We start from the raw sequence: 22,125 nt of genomic DNA on the forward strand, positions 1-22,125 counted from the left end.
CCCCCAGGCCCCGCCCCGCCCCTGCGGGGCGGGGCGGGGCCTGGGGGAGGTGGGCGGGGCCTATGTGAAGTGGGCGGGGCCTTGGGAAGGTGGGCGGGGCCTATGGGAAGTGGGCGGGGCCTGGGGCATCCCTAAATGCCGTGTGTCACCTGCTTTCTCGTTCGAAAAAGCTTTTTTCCTCCTTTTTTTTTTTTTTTTAAAGGTATAATGGGTTTGGTTTTTTTTTTTTTTTTGCTGGTGTGACATCATGATGACATAAGCCTAGTACGTTGCAGCAGGGAATTTACACCAGCGGCAGGTGAACCGTCACATCTTCCCCAACGAGGCTCGGGGAGCGGTGCAGCGAACGTGAACGCTCTTAAGAAAGATATTCTCGATGGTTTAATTTATTCTTTTTTTTTTTTTCCAACTTTCATTTTCTATTCCTGAGCCCGAGCGTGCGCAGCCCCAAGGAACAGAACGCGGGTGCCCATTCCCAAACCTCATCGCCCACCAAAACCCGTAGGGACGTGCAGGCGAGTGATGTGCAAAGTGCCTCTCCCACATCTACAGGAAATTGCACAACCAAATCCGGTCTCTCCTGTTCCCAAAGCCGGATTCAGACCCGACGACACTGTTCCCAAAGGGATTGCGACAGGAGCGGTGTGTTCCTCGGGGACTGGAGCAGACCCGGATCCCACGGTGTGATGGCAGAGCATCCCGGACGCCGGAGCGTCCCTGTGCCCCCCGCGCCCAGGGACGAGCTGGGTGTCCCAAGGGGTTTGCAGCCCCCGGGGGAGGAGCAGGTCTGGCATCTGCAAAGACTTGTCTGCTGCCCCAACGGGTCCGACGTGCCTCTGCTTGCGGGGCTGGGTGCTTTGATGCTGCGAATTGCTCGGGAATACATTTGTCTTCAGAGGCAGAGGGCGTTGATTAAAACTTAAATACGGGTTGCTGCCCGGGAGCCTGCAGGAGCGCTCGTTAGATCAGATGAAGTTTGGTCTCGCTCTTGATTTTATACTAGACCCGTTGCTGTTAAACTCCAGGAGGACGCGTGAACATTTGGAGTGCGATGTGTCTCCTGTATCACCTCGGCTGTCGGCAGCGATGCCGGGTTTGGACACCCAGAGGGGAGGCTGGGGTGGTACGGGGGGGGGGGGGCAGGCAGCCCCCACCCAGCACCCAGCGTGTGCTGCCAGCTCTCACCCGCTCACCCTCCCTGCGAGGGGCCGGGCACCGAGATGGGGCAAAAGGAGCCGGGAGGAAGGGCAGGCAGCCGGGCAGGAGAAAACGCCGGTCCCGCCATGGGGAGAGATGGGGAAGCCACTGTGCTCATCACCAGCCAACACCAACGCGGTGCCGAGCGTGTCCCCACGCGGCATCCCGAGCCGCACCTCTGCCACGCAGCGCGTCTGGAAGCGTCGGGAAAAATCCCTCCCCGCTCCTTCCCACGGCCGTGTTCCGTCTGACACCGACACAGCCCGGTTGTTGCTCTGCGTGGCACAGCCAGGTCTTCACGGGTGACGCCAGCCCGTCTCCCCAGCCGGGGTTTGCAGTATCGCCGGTATCGCTGTCCTGCTGGGCTCCTCGTCATCGCGCTTCTCCTGCATCCCCGGTGCTGCAAAGTACGTGTGGGATGCACAGAAGGACGTTGTTGTGTGTTATACCTCAGTGCAGAAAAAAAAACCCCGAACCCAAAACCCTTTGGAAAACTGTCAGAAGGGAACAAATTCCTCATGCAATTCCTAATTAAAAAAAGAGAAAGCCACTTTTCCCCAAGCTTCGCCAGCCAGCCAGGCCCCGGGAAGCAATGCCCTCTCGTGGGCTAAAGCAGCACCTAACTGCTAATTCACTTCTAACCGTGAGCTTAATTAACCAGCATTAATTAACTACCTGTTGCCTTGCAGTGCAGCCTTCCTGGGCAAGCAGCCTGGACCCTCCGTGGCCGGACCCGAGCAGGAGCTTCTGCCGGGGGCTCCCGTCTCCCCCCGGCCAGTTTGCCGCACGGGGTTTGCACGCAGCCCTCGGTGGGCACGGGCGAGCCGGGCGCTGTGCACCCAGCGTGTGCACGGGAGCATGCACTGGGCACACTGGGTGCACTGGAACATGCACCGGGCACGTTGAGTGCACTGGGTGTGTTATAAGGGGTCTCGGACAAAAACGCACTCAAGGACGTAATTTTCGCAGCTGTGGCTGGTACGTCGTGGGGAAATGCAGATAAACCAGCAGGCACCAGTTAGAACCAAGATAAGGAACTTGAGCCCAGAGCGATGAGCCAAATTCAGAGTTCATTGAAGGGACACTAAGAGAGACCTCTCCAACGACCACCGGAGACCACCAGAAGGACCCCCGGACAGTATGGAGCATGCGCAAAGGGGAGGAAAATTATGTAAATGACTTCTGGGAACTAATCAACATAAGACTGCCTTTTCCAAGAAATGTAATGAATATGTAAACCATGACGTGTATAAAAATGCCTGCCTCTCACAAATTGGCACGCGTGATAGGCAGAACTATCCCCCCCGCATCCAGCGCCGTAATAAAGAACGCCTGCTCTTGAATCCTGCATCAGTGTTAGGGGGTTCTTTCCCGGTTTTTCGGTGACGGTTTTTGGTGACCCAGGTGGGAGTCTGCTTCTGGATCTCGATGGATCCGCGGGATCGCAGGACCTCCAGCCGGCACCGAGGGATTCTCGGGGAGAACCTCCGATCCCCGGACCGAAGAGCTCTGAGCAAGACCCCTGGGAAGGTAAAGGCATTCTTCTCTTTAAGGGACGTTAAAGGTTGCCTGCCAGCGAAAGCCTCGCAGGGTTGGGCTATAAAGGTACCTAAGGGAAGGGTTCGATCCTATCAGACGAAAGTCTGTAGAACACCCGGGTTTGGAATCTGGTATTTGGTTTGGGTTTTGGCAATCAATTAAACCTTCGGTGGAAGAGGTGGGTTAGGCTCCCGCTGCTATGAGGGGTTCCAGTCCACAAAGTCTTGTTATTTTGTGTTAAGTCGTTGCTTTTGTGGTTTTGCGTTGCTTCTCGTACTGTTTTATAATGGGTAATAAACCCTCGGCGGATGCGGGGATTCTGAAAAAAATCTCCTCTGGGATGTATATTGAAACATTGGAGAAAGGTGGGGGGAGATCCTCTCACCCGGAGGCAGCTCGTGGAATGTTGTAACAACTGGTGGCCGTTGCATATTTTGGATGATCAAGCAAAATGGCCAAAGAATGGAACTTTAAAATATAACACCCTGTTACAATTAATGTTGTTTTCTAGAAGAGAAAATAGGTGGGATGAAGTACCATATGTAGATTTATTCTTCATGTTAAGAAATCATCCGGGGAGGCACGGGAGGGGGTTACTGAGGGGTGGGAAGGGGTAGGGGAAGGGGAAGATCACCTCCTTTTGTGCAACCCTGTCCTGCGGGAGATCAACGCGCGATCTGCAAAGGAAGGGGGCATTGGACAAGGGAACGTCCTCAAGCTGGGAACCTGGCCCCAGCCCTGCAAGCCACTAAGCTGATGACGTTGGGTGATGAATTCTGAAGGGGACCAGGGCAATCGTCCCCAGCTGAACCCCTGGTTACACTAAGGCTGGGGAACGATGAGGTAGAATTTTTAGTTGATACAGGAGCCACTTGTTCTGTACTTACTACTTGTAAAGGAAATTTTAGCCACGAAACTGTACGCGTTGTTGGTGCTACAGGAAAACAAGAAAATCGTCCCTTTTTGCAGCCCTTAAATTTTAAGTTAGGAAAAGAATGGATAACTCATCAATTTTTATATATGCCTGAATGCCCGATACCCTTGATGGGAAGGGATTTATTGAGCAAATTAGATGCACAGATAACCTGTAAGAATGGAGAGGTGCAACTACTACTGCCTGAATCAAAAGCTGTGGAAGCGAGGATTTTTATGTTACAGAACACTCAAAGACCAGAGGAAGAAATTCCTGCAGAAGTAGAAGGTGCGGTAACACCCTTGGTATGGGCTAGTGGAATCCCAGCTCGGTCTAAATTGGTGGAACCAGTAAAAGTTGTGCTAAAATCTGGAACTAAACCGGTAAGACAAAACCAGTATCCTGTTAAGTGGGAGGCTAGAAAGGGGTTGGAAGAATTAATAATGAAATTTTTGAGTTATGGATTGTTGATAGAGTGTGAATCAGAATATGACACCCTGATATTGCCGGTGAAAAAGCAAAACGGCAAGGAATATAGATTAGTGAAAGATTTAAGAGCCGCGAATCAGATTGTTCAAGATATTCACCCAGTAGTGGCTAATCCATATACCTTGCTGACATCTTTGAAGGAAAAGCGTAAGTGGTTCGCTGTACTTGATCTCAAGGATGCTTTCTTCTGCATACCTCTAGACAAAGACAGTCAGGCGATAGTCGCCTTTGAATGGGAAAGCTCCACCACTGGACGCAAAACTCAACTTACCTGGCCAGTGCTACCTCAAGGGTTCGAGAATAGTCCAACAATATCTGGCAACCAGTTGGCAAAGGAGCTGGAATTATGGAAAAGGGAAACCCCAGAGGGAACAATACTGCAATATGTAGATGACATTTTGTCGGCTGCAGAGACTCGGGGAGAGTGTCTACAGATGACTGTGAGCCTGTTGAATTCCTTAGGACAAGGAGGATATTGTGTATCAAAGAACAAAGCTCAGGTAGGAGAAGAGACTGTGGTTTATTTAGAATCATAGAATCTTAAGGTTGGAAAAGACCTCCAGGATCATCAACTCCAACCGTCAACCCAACACCACCATGTCTACTAAACCATGTCCCGTTTTTTGAACACCTCCAGGGATGGTGACTCCACCACCTCTCTGGGCAGCCTGCTCCAATGCCTGACCACTCTTTCGGGAAAGAAATTTTTCCTAATATCTAATCTAAACCTCCCCTGATGCAACTTGAGGCCATTTCCTCTTGTCCTTTCACTGGTTACTTGGGAGAAGAGACCAACACCCAGGGGTGGAGGTGTTTGCTGGCGCAGAATGGTTTGGCAGCATGGGATCTGCCTCGGTCTCCACCGATAAACCCCGTCATGGTCAGCTTCAGCTCTGTGTCTGCAAACCAGGGCCCCTGGGGAGCTCTCTGCGCCCACGCCGGTGCCGGCTCCCCTCCAGCACACACTGCCCACGGCTTGGGCTCGCGCCTCTGCGGCTCATCCCACGACGGCTCCTTCTGCTTCCCTGAAAAATAAATGCTGCTGCTGAAACATTACGGGAAAGGTGGAAGGTTAAACACAGGTTTTATCGTGGCATCACGACCGTTTGCAGCTAACGCGATTGCCAGCGGCCGGTGGTGCAGCTCTGCTGCTCCTCCCAGTACGTTCCTCCAAACCAGTGCCGAGCCTGTCCGACAAACCGGCCCCGTGTCCTCCGGCAGCTCCAGGAGTCGGGGGGAAGGAGAGCGGGGATCACCGTGTGCATGGGAGCTTGTCCCATCCCTCGCCCCGTCCCTCGCCCCATCCCTCAACCCACCCCTCGCCCCGTCCCTTGCCCCATCCCTCGCCCCGTCCCTCACCCCGTCCCTCGCCCCGTCCCTCAACCCACCCCTCGCCCCGTCCCTTGCCCCATCCCTCGCCCCGTCCCTCGCCCCATCCCTCGCCCCCCTTGCCCCATCCCTCGCCCCCCTTGCCCCGTCCCTCGCCCCGTCCCTTGCCCCGTCCCTCGCCCCGTCCCTTGCCCCGTCCCTCGCCTCCCTTGCTCCATCCCTCACCCCATCCCTCGCCCCCCTTGCCCCGTCCCTCGCCCCGTCCTTCGCCCCGTCCCTCGCCTCCCTTGCCCCATCCCTCGCCCCGTCCCTTGCCCCCCTGCCCCGCAGCAGCATCGCCCGGCAGCGGCTGCCCCCCGCACCACCCTCCCCTCCCAGCCACGACAGGATTTGTTGTTCCCACATTCTTTCGGTGACTAATGAGCTTCATTTCTTTTCCTCCATTTCCTTTTGAAAAGGTCATTCTTATATGCCATTGGCAACCATTTTTTTGCCAAACAAATAGTAACCATATGTTGGAAAAATGTCGCTGGAGCTGGCGGAGGCTCCGGCCACCCTGCTCCTCACGGAGCTGACGTGAGGCCAGGTTGTACCGGAGTGTTGCAATCTGGCAGCAGGCTACGTTCCTCCGCGGCATCCCGCACCCTTCAGCGCTTCCAGAAAAAAGTGCGAGTCACGCCAAGCACGCGTGCGTGGGCCCAGCCTGGGAGCACCGGGACCCTGAAACTTAAAGCAAGTCTGAATGTCATATTTTCTCTATTAAACTTTTATTTTCCTTTTCACCAGGGGCTGGATAAAGACTCAGCATGAGGAGATCTCTTGGCTTTCCCTCCTTTTTTCTGTCCCAGACGTTAAAACAAAGGCTGTCTCGCCTTTGTCTGAAGTCAGGACTGAGTTCTTCAGATCTGCGGTGACACAAACACAATTTTTCTTTACTCCTCCGAACACAAATACAGATATATATATATAAAATGTTTATTATTATCAGCATGTATTAGAAGAGTGTATTAAGCCTAGATCAGAGCACCCACGCTATTGAAGAGTCTTTGCTTCAAGAGCTTACCCGCTTTCCACCGTTTGTCCATCCAGAAGGACGGAGGGGAGATACGGGGAGATGAAACGACTTTCCCAAGGACACGGCACAGACCAGTGACCAGAACTGGCTCAAGGAGAAACCACAAAAATCTCCCCTGCAGCCAGGCCAGTGGCACGGCACCCCCAGCCCACCGGCCTGTCTGAGCCCCCCTCTCAGCCCCTGTCCGAGCCCTCCTGACCACAGGCACACACGAGGAGGGTGACACAGAGCAAAACAACGGTTTCTTTTGCAGCTTGCTTTTCACACCTCTTACACCCGTATTTCAACCTAGGCTACTGCAAAAACGTGTTTGTTATTTGATGCTTTTATTTCGCTCGCCTTAACCCGTAGCAAAGTGCGCGAACGCTGTTTTGAACGTGAGGTATTAGCAGCAACCCACGCCTGTGGGATTTGGTGCGGTACCCAGGGTGTAATCTTGTCCACCACGATCATTTATCTCTGCTGAACTCTCATTATTTCACGTGTAACAAGGTTTAGAGTTCAGCCAAGGGACATACTGCAATAACGTAAACCTGGAAGACAGAAGATCTGGTCTCAGCATGCACTTTGGCCGTGCTAAAGCGAAGCCAGATTCCCTCTGTGCGTTTGCCGCAGCTGCTCCTTTCTGCCTCGGATGCACCGCAGCCCGTTCCAGGGACGCCCGGGAAGATGCTGCAGCTCTAAGGCATCGCCGGCATCCTGCCCCACCTCGTGCCAGGGCGGTGCGGTGGGTTTCACGGAATGAGCTGGGGGCTCTTCCCCAGCCAAATTGGTGCTAAGGGATGCCGAGCAGCGGTGGCCGCAGAGGATGCTCCCAGTGCCTCGGGGCGCTTATGCTGAAAAATGATCGTACATGGAACATACGGCGCACAACCAGCTGAACAAGAGAAGCGGCAGTGGTTGCATAAATCTCTCCTTAAAGGCAATTAGCAGAGCTGCTGTCGGCAGGAGCGTTGCAGGGAGTAATGAGCGTGCAGCTCCCAAATAATCCCGTTTCAGAGGCGAGCGTGTCGCCTCTTCCCTGCCTGGGAACAAGACACAGGGTTTCTGTGTCCTGCAGCCCCACCGACAGCATCGTGGAAAATCAGTATCAGCCTCACGTTTGCAGCGCTGGACGAGCGGTACCCAAAGGTCAAGTGCATCATCCCATGGGGAGGGTTGCACAAGGAAAAATAAAGTGTTTTTTCTCCATCCATTTGACCAAAAGCCAACCCTAAGTTAAAGGCTGCCAGCAGCAGGGCTGGCCTCTCCGAGGACAAAGCAGCAGTTTGCCTTTGCACCGAGCTGGGGTCGGTCTGAGCCCCCGGTGCAAGTGTGGTGCTGGGCTCCCGTGCACCCACCCAGTGCCCGTGTCCGAAGCCGTGTTCAGTGCGAGTTTGTTCTAAAACTGACACTTTTTATGATGCATTTTGACTTTAAGCATTCACCATTTTGTAAAAAAACCTCATTTTGTCAGAAAAACATCAGCCAGGTGCCTCGCTGCAGCACCACTGCAAGCAGAGATGCTTTCCTGAACCTGCACCTCAAAGTCAAGGTGCTGGACACAGTAGCGGTACTCTGCAAAAATGAAACACCAATATCCTGCATAAATTGCCCATTTCTTTTGCAAGATGCCCAAAGAAGTCAGCACGGGGGTTCAAGCCAGCCGGGCTGGCAGGCGCTGCAGCCGAACCCCCGGCCCCAACCATTGCCCTTCTCCCGGCAGGGAGGACGGAGCAGGCAGGAGCCAGGCAAGAGCAGGCAGAGCAGAAAAGCTCTGTTAGGGGTTTTTTTTTTCCCTCTCCCTAAGAAATCCTCTGAATTGTGTCATGTCCCCTGCAAAAACCCAGTGATTTTTCCCCAGGATCTGGGCAGAATGGGAATTTTGACTTGGTGGCTTTGCTGAGCTGGTACTGAACTAGAACTGCACAGAAAAACGATCCTGAAAGCAGCTGAGGGCAGGTCAGAGCTCGCTCCTGGTTCAGTGCTGGCACGGGGCGGAGGTGGTTGTCGTGATTTCGGGAGGGGATGGTCCCAGCTGCCCTCTGGGTTTAGCTCACCAGGCACAGAGTCCAGGGCAAGAGTTCCAGAAAGGTACTTTATAAATAAACCAGACAGATGTCCACAGCCAGCAGTCAAGAAAGGTTTTCTCTAGAGCAGAGCAGTAATCAAATTCCACGTAGACATGCGGGGAAGGAGAACCGGAGGTACAGGAGACAGTGCGATGTAATTTACAGGGCGGCCATCCCTCACCGAGCTCTGGGCAGGGTCAGAGCCTGCGCCGGTGACCGTGCTCCCCGGCCGAGAGCGGTCCCTGCTCCCCCATCACCGGCCCTGCCCCGTTAACAGCCGGCGCTCGCTCCCGTGACGGTCCCCGTTAACATCCCGTTTTCCCTCCCGTGACGGTCCCCGTTAACATCCCGTTTTCCCTCCCGTGACGGTCCCCGTTAACATCCCGTTTTCCCTCCCGTGACGGTCCCCGTTAACAGTCTGTGGGGGACCCTGTGCCCCACTGAGTTGCAGGGCACCCATGCTGCCGGCAGCCGACTCCGTCCCAGCCGCCCCGGCACTGCACTGTCTTGCATTCCCAGAGCAGAGCCTGAATTAGCGAGCCACAAAAAAAATAAAAATAAAATAAAAAAAAAAAATCAGTATCTTGGCTGGTTTGTTGAATAGACTCTGCTAAAGGAGAAAGAGCAGGAGGGAAATGTTGCCGCCCACCTCTCCCAGCCAGCTCCAGCAGAGAGAAGGGTTCAGCCCGCGGGGAGATCCCCGGGGGGGGCAGCCAGGGGAGGGGGCACCAGCACCTGCGGTGCTCGGGAAGGGGGTCAGAAAGGTCCCCCAGTCCCTTGGGGCAGCAGAAAACGGATAAAGGTGCAAACCAGGCAGCTACCGTGTCGTTGGAGAAGCACCCAGAGCCCAGGCTCCCCTGGCTTCGCTACCTCTGCTCGCCCCCCCCCCCCGCCCCGGGGAGCCAGCCCCCCGCACTATGGTCTGACCCCTCCCTACGCGTATTTTCCCTTTACTATTTATCATGTATGTAGTTCACAAATGAAGGAGTATCTCACCCCACCACCGGGCGGGTGGCCCCAGCCTTCCCTGGCAAAGGCTCTCCCAAAGGAGGGGGTGTGAGAAATTACCCTGCCCCGTCAGAAAACCTCCCCGGTTCGCGCCCTGCGCGTTACAAGAGCAACCGGCACCGTACCGCAGGCTGGAAACGTGCGACGGCCAAAACTTGCCTCGTAGGGTCGTAACCTTCCCCTGCCGCGTAGAACTGAAATCCTCCAACCGATTCAATCGGAACATGGCACGGAAAGAAAACACAGAACTGTTAGACTTCCCCGAGCGTTCACAAACCGAGAGAAGAGCGGGATATATTCCCGATTGCACAACCCGCTTTCCTGTCCGGGCGGGTTTCAGTACCCCAGCGCTGGCAGACGGCTCTTCGCACCCCGGCCGTGTCCCGCGGGATGAATCCAACCCGGCTGCTGCTGGGGGTCCCGTGCTAAGGCTGTTTCGAGCGGTAACGAATGCAACAAAAAATATTAAACACCAAATATCCTTCTGTTACGTGTGACTCTCGTTATGGACAAACACCACTCGCACTTCAGCATCCTCTTTCTTGTGTGTAAAGACTGTTTTTTCACCTAAAAAAGAACCTCACATATAAATGCCTGGAATTACGCCTGTGGCAAAGAGTAATTTCTTACAACCAATAGAAATATTTTCCATTTTTGAGCCACATTCTGGCTAATCTTTCCAGATAGTGAAGAAACTAGCCAACCTCCCCGTTCCAGCTTGGCCAGCTGCTAAAGCAGAAATAGCTGAAACAATCTGAGCGCAAACATCCCGTTATTTATTAATTTTCTTCCCCTTTCCTTTTGTGGCCTTTAGAAATGACACGTCAGGGCCGCGCAGGGACGGACAGACCTACACCCTGCAGCTCCGGCGTGCTGCTCCTCGGAGGCGGAGGGACCACGTTCAGCTAACTCCCTCGCCTCCGTACGAATTTCGGCAGCGCCGTACGGCCCAGCGTAGGGCTGAGCGTTTTGCAGAGGTGGGTCTGATCTGCTGGCGGGGGTCTGCTCCACCTCCTGCCCACCTGGGACGCTCCGCGCTGGCAGCAGTGACGGCAGGGATGCAGCCGAGAGCTCTCTGCTCAACGGCAGCAGGACGTGGGCAGCCGCCGGTGGCTGAAGAAGCCTTTTCATCGCTCCCTTCTCAGACGAGACCTCGGTCTTGGTCCAGGATGGACGGATTTGTCCATCCAAGGAGGGATTTTTTCACTTGCCTGGGCGTGAGCTGCTCGTCCCTCGCTCGCTGGCAGCCCGCGGCAGATAATGGGATGCAGGGGCTGGAGAAAACTGTGTAGGAACAAAGGAGAAAAGACAACGTAGGAGAGAAGAGTCTTCATATCTCCATCCTTAGATATTTTTAGCCTGAAAAGCATGAATGCATCACTGAGATATAAAAATAAATCTCCCCGCTGGTGCCCGTGCCGGAGACGTCGGTGCGGTGCTCTGCCCACCCCGGTCAGACGCTCGCCCTGCGGCAGGGTGGGAGCAAGGACTCTCGGGGGCGGAAGGGAGCCCCGTTCAAAAGGAGCAGCCCGCACCCGTCTGCCCGCAGGACACCCCAGCACAGCCCTCTCTGCTGGGGAGGGCGTCAGGCCATCCTCGGGCTGCAGGAACCGCCGGGCTGCTGGCGGCAAACAGCGGCACGTTCAACAGGCAACAGGAACCTTGTATTTACACGTGGGCACGATGCAGCGTATGTGCATCGCCTTTTTGGATACTGATCCCTGAAAAAAACCCCAGTAAAATTGCGCAGAGCAAATCTGACTGATTTCCTCTTACCGTTATGGGGGTGGAAAAACAGGATGCATTTTTAAAAGGGGAGACTTCATCAGGATACATATTACATTCTTGCCCGTACTGTCATTCTGGGTAAAAAGGAGCAACTTTTTCTGTTCTCTGCAGAGAACAGATCCCGATGTCTGCTGGCCAGCTCTCACCATCTGGCCGTGCCGTCTCTTGGTGTTGAGGATGAGATCGTGCCACGTGCTGTGTGACACCGTGGCACACCCTGAACGCGTCCTACCCTCCTCTCTCAGGGGCGGCAGGAGGTATTGTGGGCACCTACAGCCCAGCCCTGCTCTGCGGCACGCTCAGCCCCAGGAGGCCCGGACCAGGTAAAGCTCACCCAAAGGCTCCGCTGAGCAGTCGATGTGGATTTTTGCCGGATTCCACGTATTTCTGGCGGACAAACTGCAACCGCATCCTCCATGCCTCTCCCGGGTAACCTGGAGCACCGCCGCACACTCAGGTTGCTCAGCCGTGGGTAGTGTTATGATGTCGATGTGTTTTATTTTAGTCTCCCCTCTGGGTACGACCAGCTGTCACCTCAGAAGTGCCCTTTCCGAAAAGCAGAGGTGGAACAAGAAGCCTCTGGCAGACGCTCAGGACGCAAGGCTTTTACTTCTGTGCTGCCCGGATGGTTTAGCGCTGGGGCAGCATTTGCAGGAGCAGGAAAACCGTCTCTCTGCAGCTGGAGGAGATGTCCCAGGCTCAGCTGGTGAGATGCAAGGGTCTCGTCACGGGTGTGTTAATAATATGTCGTTACCAGTAACATGTTTTAAATTGCAGTCATTAAAAACAGATCCAATACCTTCCAGTAGGAGACTGTTTCCAACCGGGAACACACACACACACGCTTTGCTCTGGAGTTACCACTGTGTTTACTCACACCAGCAATGAGGTTACCTCTGCCTACGGCTGCTCTCGGAGGATCCCGTTTTCATTCACTGATGTGTCCAGATCCACATCTCCCATCTTAAGAAGGAAGTAGCTCAGACGGAGAAGCCGCAGACCTGCCCGGCCGTTCAGCCCAGAGGAGAGCAGAGAAGAGCAGGCTGAATTAATTCTGTGCATTAAGGATGCTACGGGTTCTACACTGGGAAACTACGCGGGCTGCGCAGGGCCTTATTGCCTCGAACCTCCCAGAGCCAAAGGGACCGGGCACCCAAGTCACGCCAGCGCTTCTGGGGAAAGCTGTGCACAAGGACGAGTGAGTTTTGGTTGGCGTCAGCTTCTGACTCTTCGCCAGCACTTCCCCAAGTGCTTAATTTTCACCAGGGCTAAATGGGAGTCAGTCTCCAACAGACATAGATGATTGCGTTTACCAGAGCTAAATAAATACCTATACGGAATTGGCCCGGAACAGCTGGAGAACATCCAGCTTTCTCCTGCAGCTGAGCCTCTGTAGGCACAGCTCAGGAGACGTGGGCTTTGCCTGTCCCTCGAAGCACGGTCAGCGATGCCCGACGTACGCCAGGCTACCGCTTCCAGGGCTCCGTTCCTTGCTTGCAGCGGGAAGAGACCGATAACCCCCGTACCGTTTACCCGCGTCAGCAGAGCCGATGGGAGGGTTCGCAGAGCGCTCTCACAGCAGGTAACGGCATTCGCCGTCTCCTCGAGCCAAGGAGCACGTTCTCAGCACAGGCTGCCGAGAAGCGATGGCCACCTTGGCCACCCAGCCAAGGGCAGAGGGGCAACAGGAGGGTCGCAGGAGCAGTGAAAACTTTCGCTTTAGACTTGTTAAAAAGCTGAAAAGAACAGCCAGCAGCAGAGCGAGCAGACCGCCAGGCGCCCAGCCGTGCCAGCAAGGCTCAGCTCTGCCACCGTGGGACGTCGCGACCTCCCGCAGAAGACGAGCGACCGTGCCGAGGCAGTGCTGGCACTTGGGTTCTCCCCTCCTTTTGCATTATTAGATATATGTTCAAAAGGGGGGGGAAAGGAAACAATTAGGGGTAGCAGCGCTAGCCTAGCATGCAGCAATATCCATTAAGTAGGAGGCTGCTATGCTGCAATTAGTTTTAAGTGGTCTTGAGCATTTTCATTAGCTCTCAGATGCTTTTGACGTATTTAATTTACACCACGGAAACTGCAGAAGATGGCAGACGATGATTAAGATGCGCCTTTACTCTTCTAGAGTGCGCCAAGTACGTTGTAGCTACGGACCACGCATATAAAGCAATATTGCTTATTATTCAGAGCTGTTTTTCACATTAATCATGTGCCTGCTTTGCTCTGGGAAGAGGAATTAGAATACAGCAATATTCTGGCTGCTTGTTTTTAAAATACACGTGTGGGTGGCCACTCCAGCTACTGCTCATATTTTTCTCTTGCAAGTCACAGAAGAGCTGCTCGTGATTCTCCTCCCTGGTATTTTCTCTTGACACTAATTTTGTTGGCCAGACCTCGGAAGGATGCTGCCTCAAACCAGCCGACAAGTGTTGCATGGAAATAATAAGTATTACTAACTGAGAAATGTTGGAATTTCTGGATTGCAGAGAGGAAACCTTGGAAGAGCTTTAAAATGAAAGGTGCCATAGTATTTTCCCCCCAGCAAAGAAACAGAAGGCCTGTAGTGCTATTATCTTTGGCCATTAAAACCCTTCTGATTTGACACCTTCGGGTCCAAATATTGCTTAACAAGTTCTCAGAAACACATTGCAATGCTGTTTCTGAAAATTATTTAAGAGCTCTACAGTAGTAGAAAGCAAGGGGCTGATTTTTAAGAGCAGAATTTGAGCCAAGCTTTAAAGCAAGCTTGAGATCCTGAAATGCAGATCTAAGGAAAACCTGCATTAATGCTCCACTCAAGTCCACGTCGCTTCCAGCTTAAAGCAGCTGCTTGGTGGAAAAACTGAAAGATAGGGTGAAATTATTGACGGAAATAGATACCTAGCTGGTCAAACCCAGGAGGTGCCAGTCCTCGTTCAGTCCTGAGACAGAGGGTCGCGAGCAAACGCAGTAAGTGACTTTGCCCGAAAGGTCTCAGCCTTCACCCGGGCAGCCCGGCTGCCGACGGGATACATTCAGGGTGCTGCACAAAGAATTTTTATATTCAGCTGAGGTCACCTCGTCACCCTGGAAAGACGTTAGGGAGGCACTAATAGCAACTCGATAAGTCGTACCAGCGTCTTCCGTGACCTTGTCTCACCACATCTGAGCTCATGAAGAACATTTCAGAAAAACAGCGAGTTCTGGGATTGAATGAAGTTTGATTGAATGAGAAAAATAAAAAAAAAAAATAAAAAGAGAGAGAAAAACAACCTTGAGAAATAGCGAGTTACCATTCTGCTCGCCAGATATGAGCAGTGTGTCAAGGCACGTCTCCGAGCTGAAAAGCTTACAGGACGCACAAATAGCTCCGTGAAAACCATGCTGCCACCGCCTCATGAAGAAGCACGCTGATGGCAAACAGCAGCTACGGACAAAGCCTGTAACGCCATACAGGAGCTGCAGCAGACATCAGAACTGCTTGTTTACTCCTGACAAACGATTTTTCCTGAATGTCTTTCATCAGAACCCTTTTTTAAAAAAAAAAAACCAACAAAAAAACCCCAACACAAAAAACCCCAACCCCAGATCCATTCACTTTTCTAAACCACACTTATTCTAAACAGGCTAAAGCATTTACTTCCAACATATACTCCTTACGCTACAAAACATTTTAATTCTTAAAGAAAAATCATTATTCCTTTAATTCGGCAAAATACTCCTACATGAGAAATAAAACTCAAGCACGTGTGCGGTACGCTCCTCAGTTGCTGTTGGGCACGTATCACTTCAGGTGCGGTTTTAGCAAAAACTCTCCCGCCGGTCCCTGGAAACGACGCGACTTCAGCTATTCTCCAACTAGCCCGAGGGCCGGAACCTACAGCCACGCCACCTCTCCAGGATAACGGCGCTAGCCCAAGGCTACTGGTTACAAGAGCACGAGAGACACGATGCCACCGGCCGTCCCCCCCCTGCCCCAAACCCACCGGATCTGGGTTATGAGAAGCAGATCCAAATACAAGGTTTATGAAGTAACGTTCGTTTACAAGTGGAATGTGGCCACTGTTTTGTAACGATTAACGAGCGTCCCCAAGCAGTATGGTATTTTTAACTACCTTCATTTTCTACATAGCCCCCTGGAAAATTGTGAAGATAGCGCCCTGTGATTTAGGTTTGTATGGAACTTTTAATAGCCAACATCTTGACAGGCATCAGTTCAATTAAAATAAATTTCCCTTCTTATAAGAACGATAGATTACACACACACACAAATCAGACTAGTTCAGTTTATATGGAAACAAATACAATTATACAATTTATTTGTTAATACAGTTTTAATTCACAATGCAATTGATCTAGCACACTCATAGATGACTTACAGCACAACAGGCAGTCACCCCAGATGTCACCCGTCCCCAACCTGCCCCAGGCTCCCAGCCTGGGACTTGGGGTGCCGATGCCCCCGCACCAGCACCCTGCATGGCTAGGAGCACCCGAGCACCTCCATCGCCCGTTCAGTCCCATGGGACCCCCCCTCTCGTAGCCTCCAAAGGCAGCTGGGGGACCTGCCAGCCGTTCTGCCAGGTACAGGCAGGACTGAGCCCGTTTTGTTCATATCGGATGTTCCCTGTGCTCTGCCGGACCCCCATCCTCGGTGATCTCTGTACTACATACATGGAAACCTCTGCAGTGATGATGACACGTTACAGAACATCTCGGCTGTGTGAATAATTGCAGATACACGCTGCTCTGCCGTTGCACAGGCATCTCCACGAAGGCAGTGGGAGTTGTAGAGACATTATTAGGTCTCACGACATTTTAAAAAGGCTTAAATATAAAATGACTTATAGGGGTTTCAAAGGCTGGAATGGAACTGAAATAGTCTTTGCAATACTAATTGCCAAATGCTAAACACAATACACAGAGACGCATTGCATAACTGCTTGGAAATGAGAGAACAGAGATCAAAATCCATGCACAAAGTTAGAGAGCAAAAAGCCAGAGTTATTTCCAAGCAAAGCCTTTATGGCTGCTTCTCCAGCCGCCCCGCAGCCTGACTCACCCGACTGCAACAGAACGAAGGTTACATGCGGCAGTGGCACAGAGGACTACGCCAGCCAGCACCGCAGCCCCAGCACAGGGAGCGTGCGGGACATCATCTCCAGTAAGAAAAATCAGGCGCAGAGCCTCTGCATCAGCTTGGCACAGCGGCACGTTATTTTGGCAAGCGTAACATTTCAGCCAGCACCGAACACTCATGCAGAACTTGCTTGGGTTTCTGGAATCATCAATAAGATTTTCTGCAGAATCGAATGGCGCGAGGGCTCCAGCTGGAACCGGGACAAACTCCCCGCACACACGGAGCTAACGGACCCCTCGTGTCTGCGTAGGAACAGCCTGAGGGGACTGGGACAACAGCTCATGGACAGACAGAGACAGTGGAGCATCAGGAGCCAACGCTGATTGGAAGAGTTGTTCAAATATGTGAGATATTAACCAGGGTACAAACCTCACAGGTTTGTGTATTAGTCTGCCACACATGAACAAATAATGGCGGAGAGAAAAGGCCCTTCTCTAGCGTCTTAGGTAGAAAAGCAGCAGTTATTAATAGACACTAATGCTCTCAAACTAAGAACGGGTATGTACTTTGCAGCATCTCCTGTTCCATATTTTGTTCATCAATAAAATCATTTCACTGGAAAAGTGCTATAAAAAGAAGCAATTCCTCTCTGCCATGTCTCTTGCGTCAAGACTACGTTGCTGTGTAAAAATCCCATCCACAGTGCAATACTCAAGTCCTTACAGTCTTCTGCCTGGACCAATACACACAAAGGAAGGGATCTACAGCACAGGCTGACAGCGAATACTTGCACTTATTTTCTTGAAATCTCTCTCAACCATGCGCTGCAGATGAGGCTCATCATGCTTGTCTCATGTAACAACACCCAAAACGAGGGGGAGACGAGAGATAGACTAAGCCCATGTCTCCAGTCCTTTCGTTTGTGGGAAGCGTCTGCTGCAAGTTTCTGTCAGAGAGGAGTTTGCTTTAAACATGCAGCTTCCAGGTATAGATGTTTCTTCCCAAAGCAGCGTTAGCTGAACCGACTTGTCAGGAGTGTCAACTAAAACCTGAGTAACTTGGATGAAATGAGAGAGGGGGAAAAAAAAATGTCTAAGGGAACCAGGAAGATTGCAAAAGCAGCTTCAGCCACATGCAAACCCAGACTAACAGCTGAGAAAGTAGGTGGTTATCTTGGCAACTCACCTTTCCTTTCTCAGGTGGTACTTACAACCAGGTGATTTCCTTCATGAAGGAAGCAGCTCTGACTTAAGGACACCGAGAACCACCCCTGGATTTGGAGCCAGAGGATGTGGAACCTCCTACCCCAGCAAACAGGGGAAGTCAGAGTAAAGGGGGGGTGAGCCAACAGCCCAATTATGTGCAGGTATAGCTGTAAGCACTCGGAGCTGCACAAATCTCAGGAATTGCATAGCACACTGGAAAACTTAACCTCTACCATGGGGAAAAAAACCCCATGTCTTTGGTAGGCAAGCCAGTCTATCTGCCAAAAACATAAGCATCTGGAGCCACATACATGTTCATTTGCGGTGCAAATGCCTAGCTCTGTTAAAGCTTTGCTCTGGTCAATAGATTCCTGAAAACAATTAAGTATACACATTATAGATACTATGATTTCTTTCAAGCTAATAGGCTGGATATACTTAAAAACTAGCATGTACTCACAGGAACAGAGATGTTTGTTTCTGGCTGACATTTTTCTCTTCTGTAAACTTCTTGAATTAAAAACTTCTAGTCACATGTAATTGCTAACATTAAACATTTATTTTTTTAAAAAATAAACATGCAGAAAGCCATCCTCTTTAAAACCCACACATAAAATAATCCAGCGGAGATTTTAGAGAAAAGCAATAGCCCTATAAGGCATGGATTTGTCTGAAACCTCCAGCAGAAATGTATTTTCTGTGGGAGTCCATGCTCTGATTACACCATGCAGTGGTGCGAGTCCAGCCAAAGTCAATCACATAACAGAGCACTTGCCTTGCAGTTTATCTTTCTTTTTCTGCTGCTTGGATTTCTTTCCGTCCACCTGGAGACTGACTGTTCTCCTCTTCTCCAGATTCAAGAGCTCCTGGAAGAGCTCCTGCACGTTGTAGTTCATTTTGGCTGATGTCTCCATAAAGGAGCACTTCCACTTGCTGGCTAACGCTTGCCCCTCGCTGGCATCCAGCTCCCTCTGGGTCTCATCACTTTTGTTACCCACCAGCATTATTGGGATTTTTTGGATGTCCCCTTTAATCTGACAAATCTGTTCAAAGATGGGCTGAAGATCTTCCATGGACTGCCTGCTGGTGACAGAGTACACCAAGATGAAAGCATGCCCTTTGGATATAGACAGCCTCTGCATGGCAGGGAACTGATGGCTTCCCGTGGTATCTGTGATCTGAAGGGTGCAGATGCTCTTATCGCAGCTGATTACCTGCCGGTACGTATCTTCGATTGTGGGGATATAGGTTTCCCTGAAAGTTCCCCTTACAAAACGAAGGACCAAAGAGCTTTTGCCAACCCCTGCTGCTCCAAACACAACCACCCTGTAATCATTGCTTTGTTCAGGCATGTTTGCTGCGCTGCGATACAAATGAAGATTTCAACCGAAAAAGACAGAGTTCTTCAAGTTTACCCAGCCCTATACAGAGGTGGCCTGCGGAGAAGGGAGAGAGAGGAGGCAAAAGGAAAACAGGAGCAGGGGGAGAAAAAGAAAAAGAAATCGTTCACACCATCTCTGCAATTTTACGGTACGTTACTGAAATAAGCAATCAAATAAGTCACTCCCCTCCCATCCTTTTTTCTTGCGTTAAAGAGAAACAAACCACTACCCCCTCCCCGGCACAGATCCCATGCACACTTAACGTTATAAGAAGTGAAAACGAATTCACCTGTAGCCATCAGCTGCACCATCCAGCTAAACGGGACTAAAATCGCCTCCGGCAGCGGGAAAGCTGTGCCACCTCCGGCCGGAGCCCCGCCGCCTCCCCTCCCCGGCCTGCGGGGAGCTTCCCCCGCTCCCGTTCGGCTCCCACGGGCAGGCAGCGATCCCGGGGCCGTTGGCTTTGTCCCTCTCGCCCTACGTGCTCCATCCGCCCGCTGCCTGCGGAGCCCCCAGAGGCAGCAGGAGCTGCCGGGCTGGGAGTGCCGGGCTCTGCGGCTGCCTGGCTGACTACCGCAGCGGGCTGTACCACCTCCCCGGCCACAGCACCGCGCAACCGGCCAGCCCGGGCACGGCGCCGGGGGCCCCACAGTGCTGCCCCTCCAGGCAGGGGATTTGCCTCAAAAGTATCATAAAATCCAACCTTCCCCTCAAAAGCCCCATAAAAATAACAAAGAATCAACACAACAACCTGAATCTGGTGGTTAAAGCCGTTGGAGCCAAGTTTTGGTGCTCCATCCCTCTAATTCCATGCAGAAATAAACGCCAGCCTTATTCCCTGCCTTACCCCTGCACCGCAGACCCCCAGCACTAACAGGCCTTGCCAGCTCTCACCCAGCCTGCAGCTCAGGGAGCTGATTTTATTTCAACACTTAAAATACGGGTCAGCTTCCCCCCCCCCCCCGCTATTCAAAGCAGGGGGAAGACCTGAGGGACTCCTGCAGCCCTCCCCCAGAGGAGACACCAAACCTTTCAGGTTATGGCTGCTACGGTCCACTACTTCCATTTAGCTCCATCACACTGACAAATAAAAGAAAGAATTGTATTTCACAATCGTAACTTGTATATCTCCTCATTTATGAGACATTTCCCCTAAACACAGTATCTCCACACACCCTCTCTGAAGGCAGACGGGATCAGCAGCCCAGAGAACCCAGCGCCTGACAGGGACGGCACCCATGTCCCCGCTGTTATGCCCCCAAAACCGGGGCCGAGAGAGCCGGGCCCACGGCGGCCGCTCCCGCCGCCCTCAGCTCCCGTCCCGCCTCGGCGCCTCCTCGCCCCGCTCCGCCCGAGCCGACTCCCTGGCCGCCGCCATGGCGGGCTGGAGCGGGCGCCCTGCGCTTGGCTGCCGCCTCACGGCCCCGCGGCGGGAGGCGGCCCAGCGCAGCCCCTTCCCCGGCCCCGCCGCCCCGCGCCTGCGGGGGCTTCCCGGCAGCGGAGCCCCGCTGAGGCGCTGGCGAGCGCTCCCTCCCGCCCCAAAATGGCTGCCGGCCCCCACGGAGGGGGCTCAGGGCAGCCACCCCCCAGTCAGACCCCAACCCGCTTCTCCAGAGCCACCCACCTGCACCCAGACAGGGACCCGCACCGCAGGGGCTAGGCCTACCCCATTAGCGGGTTAATATGGACATCTTAATTGGCCAGCTGGTGACGGCAAACCAGCACCAAACCAGCACCGCAATGCTCCACTGCCTTTGCTGGGCACCCTGGCAGGGGTCAGCCCTCCACCCCAGCCGCTGGCTGCAGAGACCAGGAGGGCTGGAGGGCACCAGCCTTGGAGCAGAGGTTCAGCATTCCTCAGGTTGACAGGCGCGATTCGTTTAGCCCTGATTTCCTGAGGACAGCCAGTCTTTGCTTGTTCTAACAGCAACATCTCCCACTGTGACAATTAAAACCATCCCTGTGTCTGACTGTGACCGGGAGGGGGATGCTGCGTTGCCTGGATGAGAATTCTTTTTTTTTTCTCTAGAATGTTGTGGGTTGTTTTTTTCTTTTCTCTGCGTGACCTTGGGCTTGGAGCAGAGCTGCAGAAAGCCACGGGTCCCTGGGAGGCCATCAGGCAGTCGTCAGCGCGGAGCTGAGCTACCTCGGGGGCAGAGGACGGTCCCCGGGCAGCACGCCTGGACAAGGCCGGGCCCTGGGAAAGCTGCAGCCAGGGCTGGGAACCCAGGAACACGCCAATTTTAAAATGTGACAAAGGGCCTTTGTGGGGCTCCGCTGCCGGGAACAAACGTCCCTGTGAAGAGCTCGGCTCCAACTGGGAGACTTGAAAATGGGGGTACCCTTGGCCAGGAGGTGTTCAGGGCCTGGCTATGGTCTGTAACTCTTGTGCTGCCCAAGGCGGGGGCATTAAGAAACCCTTTTCCAAAGTGTCATTCTTTTATCGTTGTTGTTGTTGTTACAGTTGAACTACAGCGGGACAAAGTCCGCAGCTGAAGGGGCCAGCACGCCGGCCTGAGGACACCCTGTGCTCCTGACCTCGGCCGGGAACGGTCCAGAGCTCTTTCCCCCCTCACAGAACTTGTAACTGAAAACATGGTTGAAGATGGTGCCATAGATGTTTCCCCTGATTCTGTGTGCCGCAGGGCCTGGTTTGGGGAATAACAGCTCTAAAAGGGGCAAATAAAAAATACTTCTGGAAGTCTACAGGAACATGGTTCTCCTTGGCGTCTCCTGCAGACCACCTGCCCTGCCCCGGCCTCCCGTCCGCCCCAGCCATGCTCGGTTCTGCGTGGCCCTGGGTGCCACGTCTCAGACAGCAAGCTTGCCTGCTCCCGTCCCGTGCAGAGCAGTGGTGACTGTCTCAGAAGCTAAACTCTCTAAGAAATAATTGCTTATCCCAACACATGGTGCTGAATAACCCCTGGTTTCAAAATCCATAATTACATCCTCGTCACAGAAGGGCGATGCTGCTGCTTGCGGTCTGGGATGAGTACGCAAGCTTCTGGCTCAGGTTGGTGAGCCCAAGAGTTAAATCTCTTTGGGGGCATTTGTCACAGCCCTTCCCTAGAAAGCTGGGAGCTGGGGAAGGGA

General features: G+C 52.9%; 1 protein-coding gene across 3 annotated transcripts; it reads right to left on the minus strand.

Moving 5' to 3' along the window:
• Window positions 1-15,639: 15,639 nt before the first annotated feature.
• DIRAS3 (DIRAS family GTPase 3) lies at window positions 15,640-21,298 on the minus strand. Of its 3 annotated transcripts, none has more exons than XM_054834448.1 (2): window positions 20,657-21,298; window positions 15,640-19,086 (listed from the first exon to the last, which is right to left on the minus strand). In XM_054834448.1, exon 2 carries the CDS (start codon window positions 19,000-19,002, stop codon window positions 18,406-18,408), a length of 597 nt encoding a protein of 198 aa, XP_054690423.1. In that variant the 5' UTR covers window positions 19,003-19,086; window positions 20,657-21,298; the 3' UTR covers window positions 15,640-18,405. The 3 variants fall into 3 exon arrangements, with proteins under 3 accessions (XP_054690423.1, XP_054690425.1, XP_054690422.1); XM_054834450.1 differs by lacking the exon at window positions 20,657-21,298 and adding an exon at window positions 20,208-20,496; XM_054834447.1 differs by lacking the exon at window positions 20,657-21,298 and adding an exon at window positions 19,322-19,974.
• Between the last annotated feature and the right edge of the window lie 827 nt (window positions 21,299-22,125).

The sequence above is a fragment of the Grus americana genome, chromosome 8 (assembly GCF_028858705.1).
Source record: "Grus americana isolate bGruAme1 chromosome 8, bGruAme1.mat, whole genome shotgun sequence".
Classification (NCBI taxonomy): Eukaryota; Metazoa; Chordata; class Aves; order Gruiformes; family Gruidae; genus Grus; species Grus americana.

Bases quoted from the DNA above. Each gene is read 5' to 3' on its own strand.
- DIRAS3 (XM_054834448.1), bottom strand. From the start codon at position 19,002: ATGCCTGAACAAAGCAATGATTACAGGGTGGTTGTGTTTGGAGCAGCA.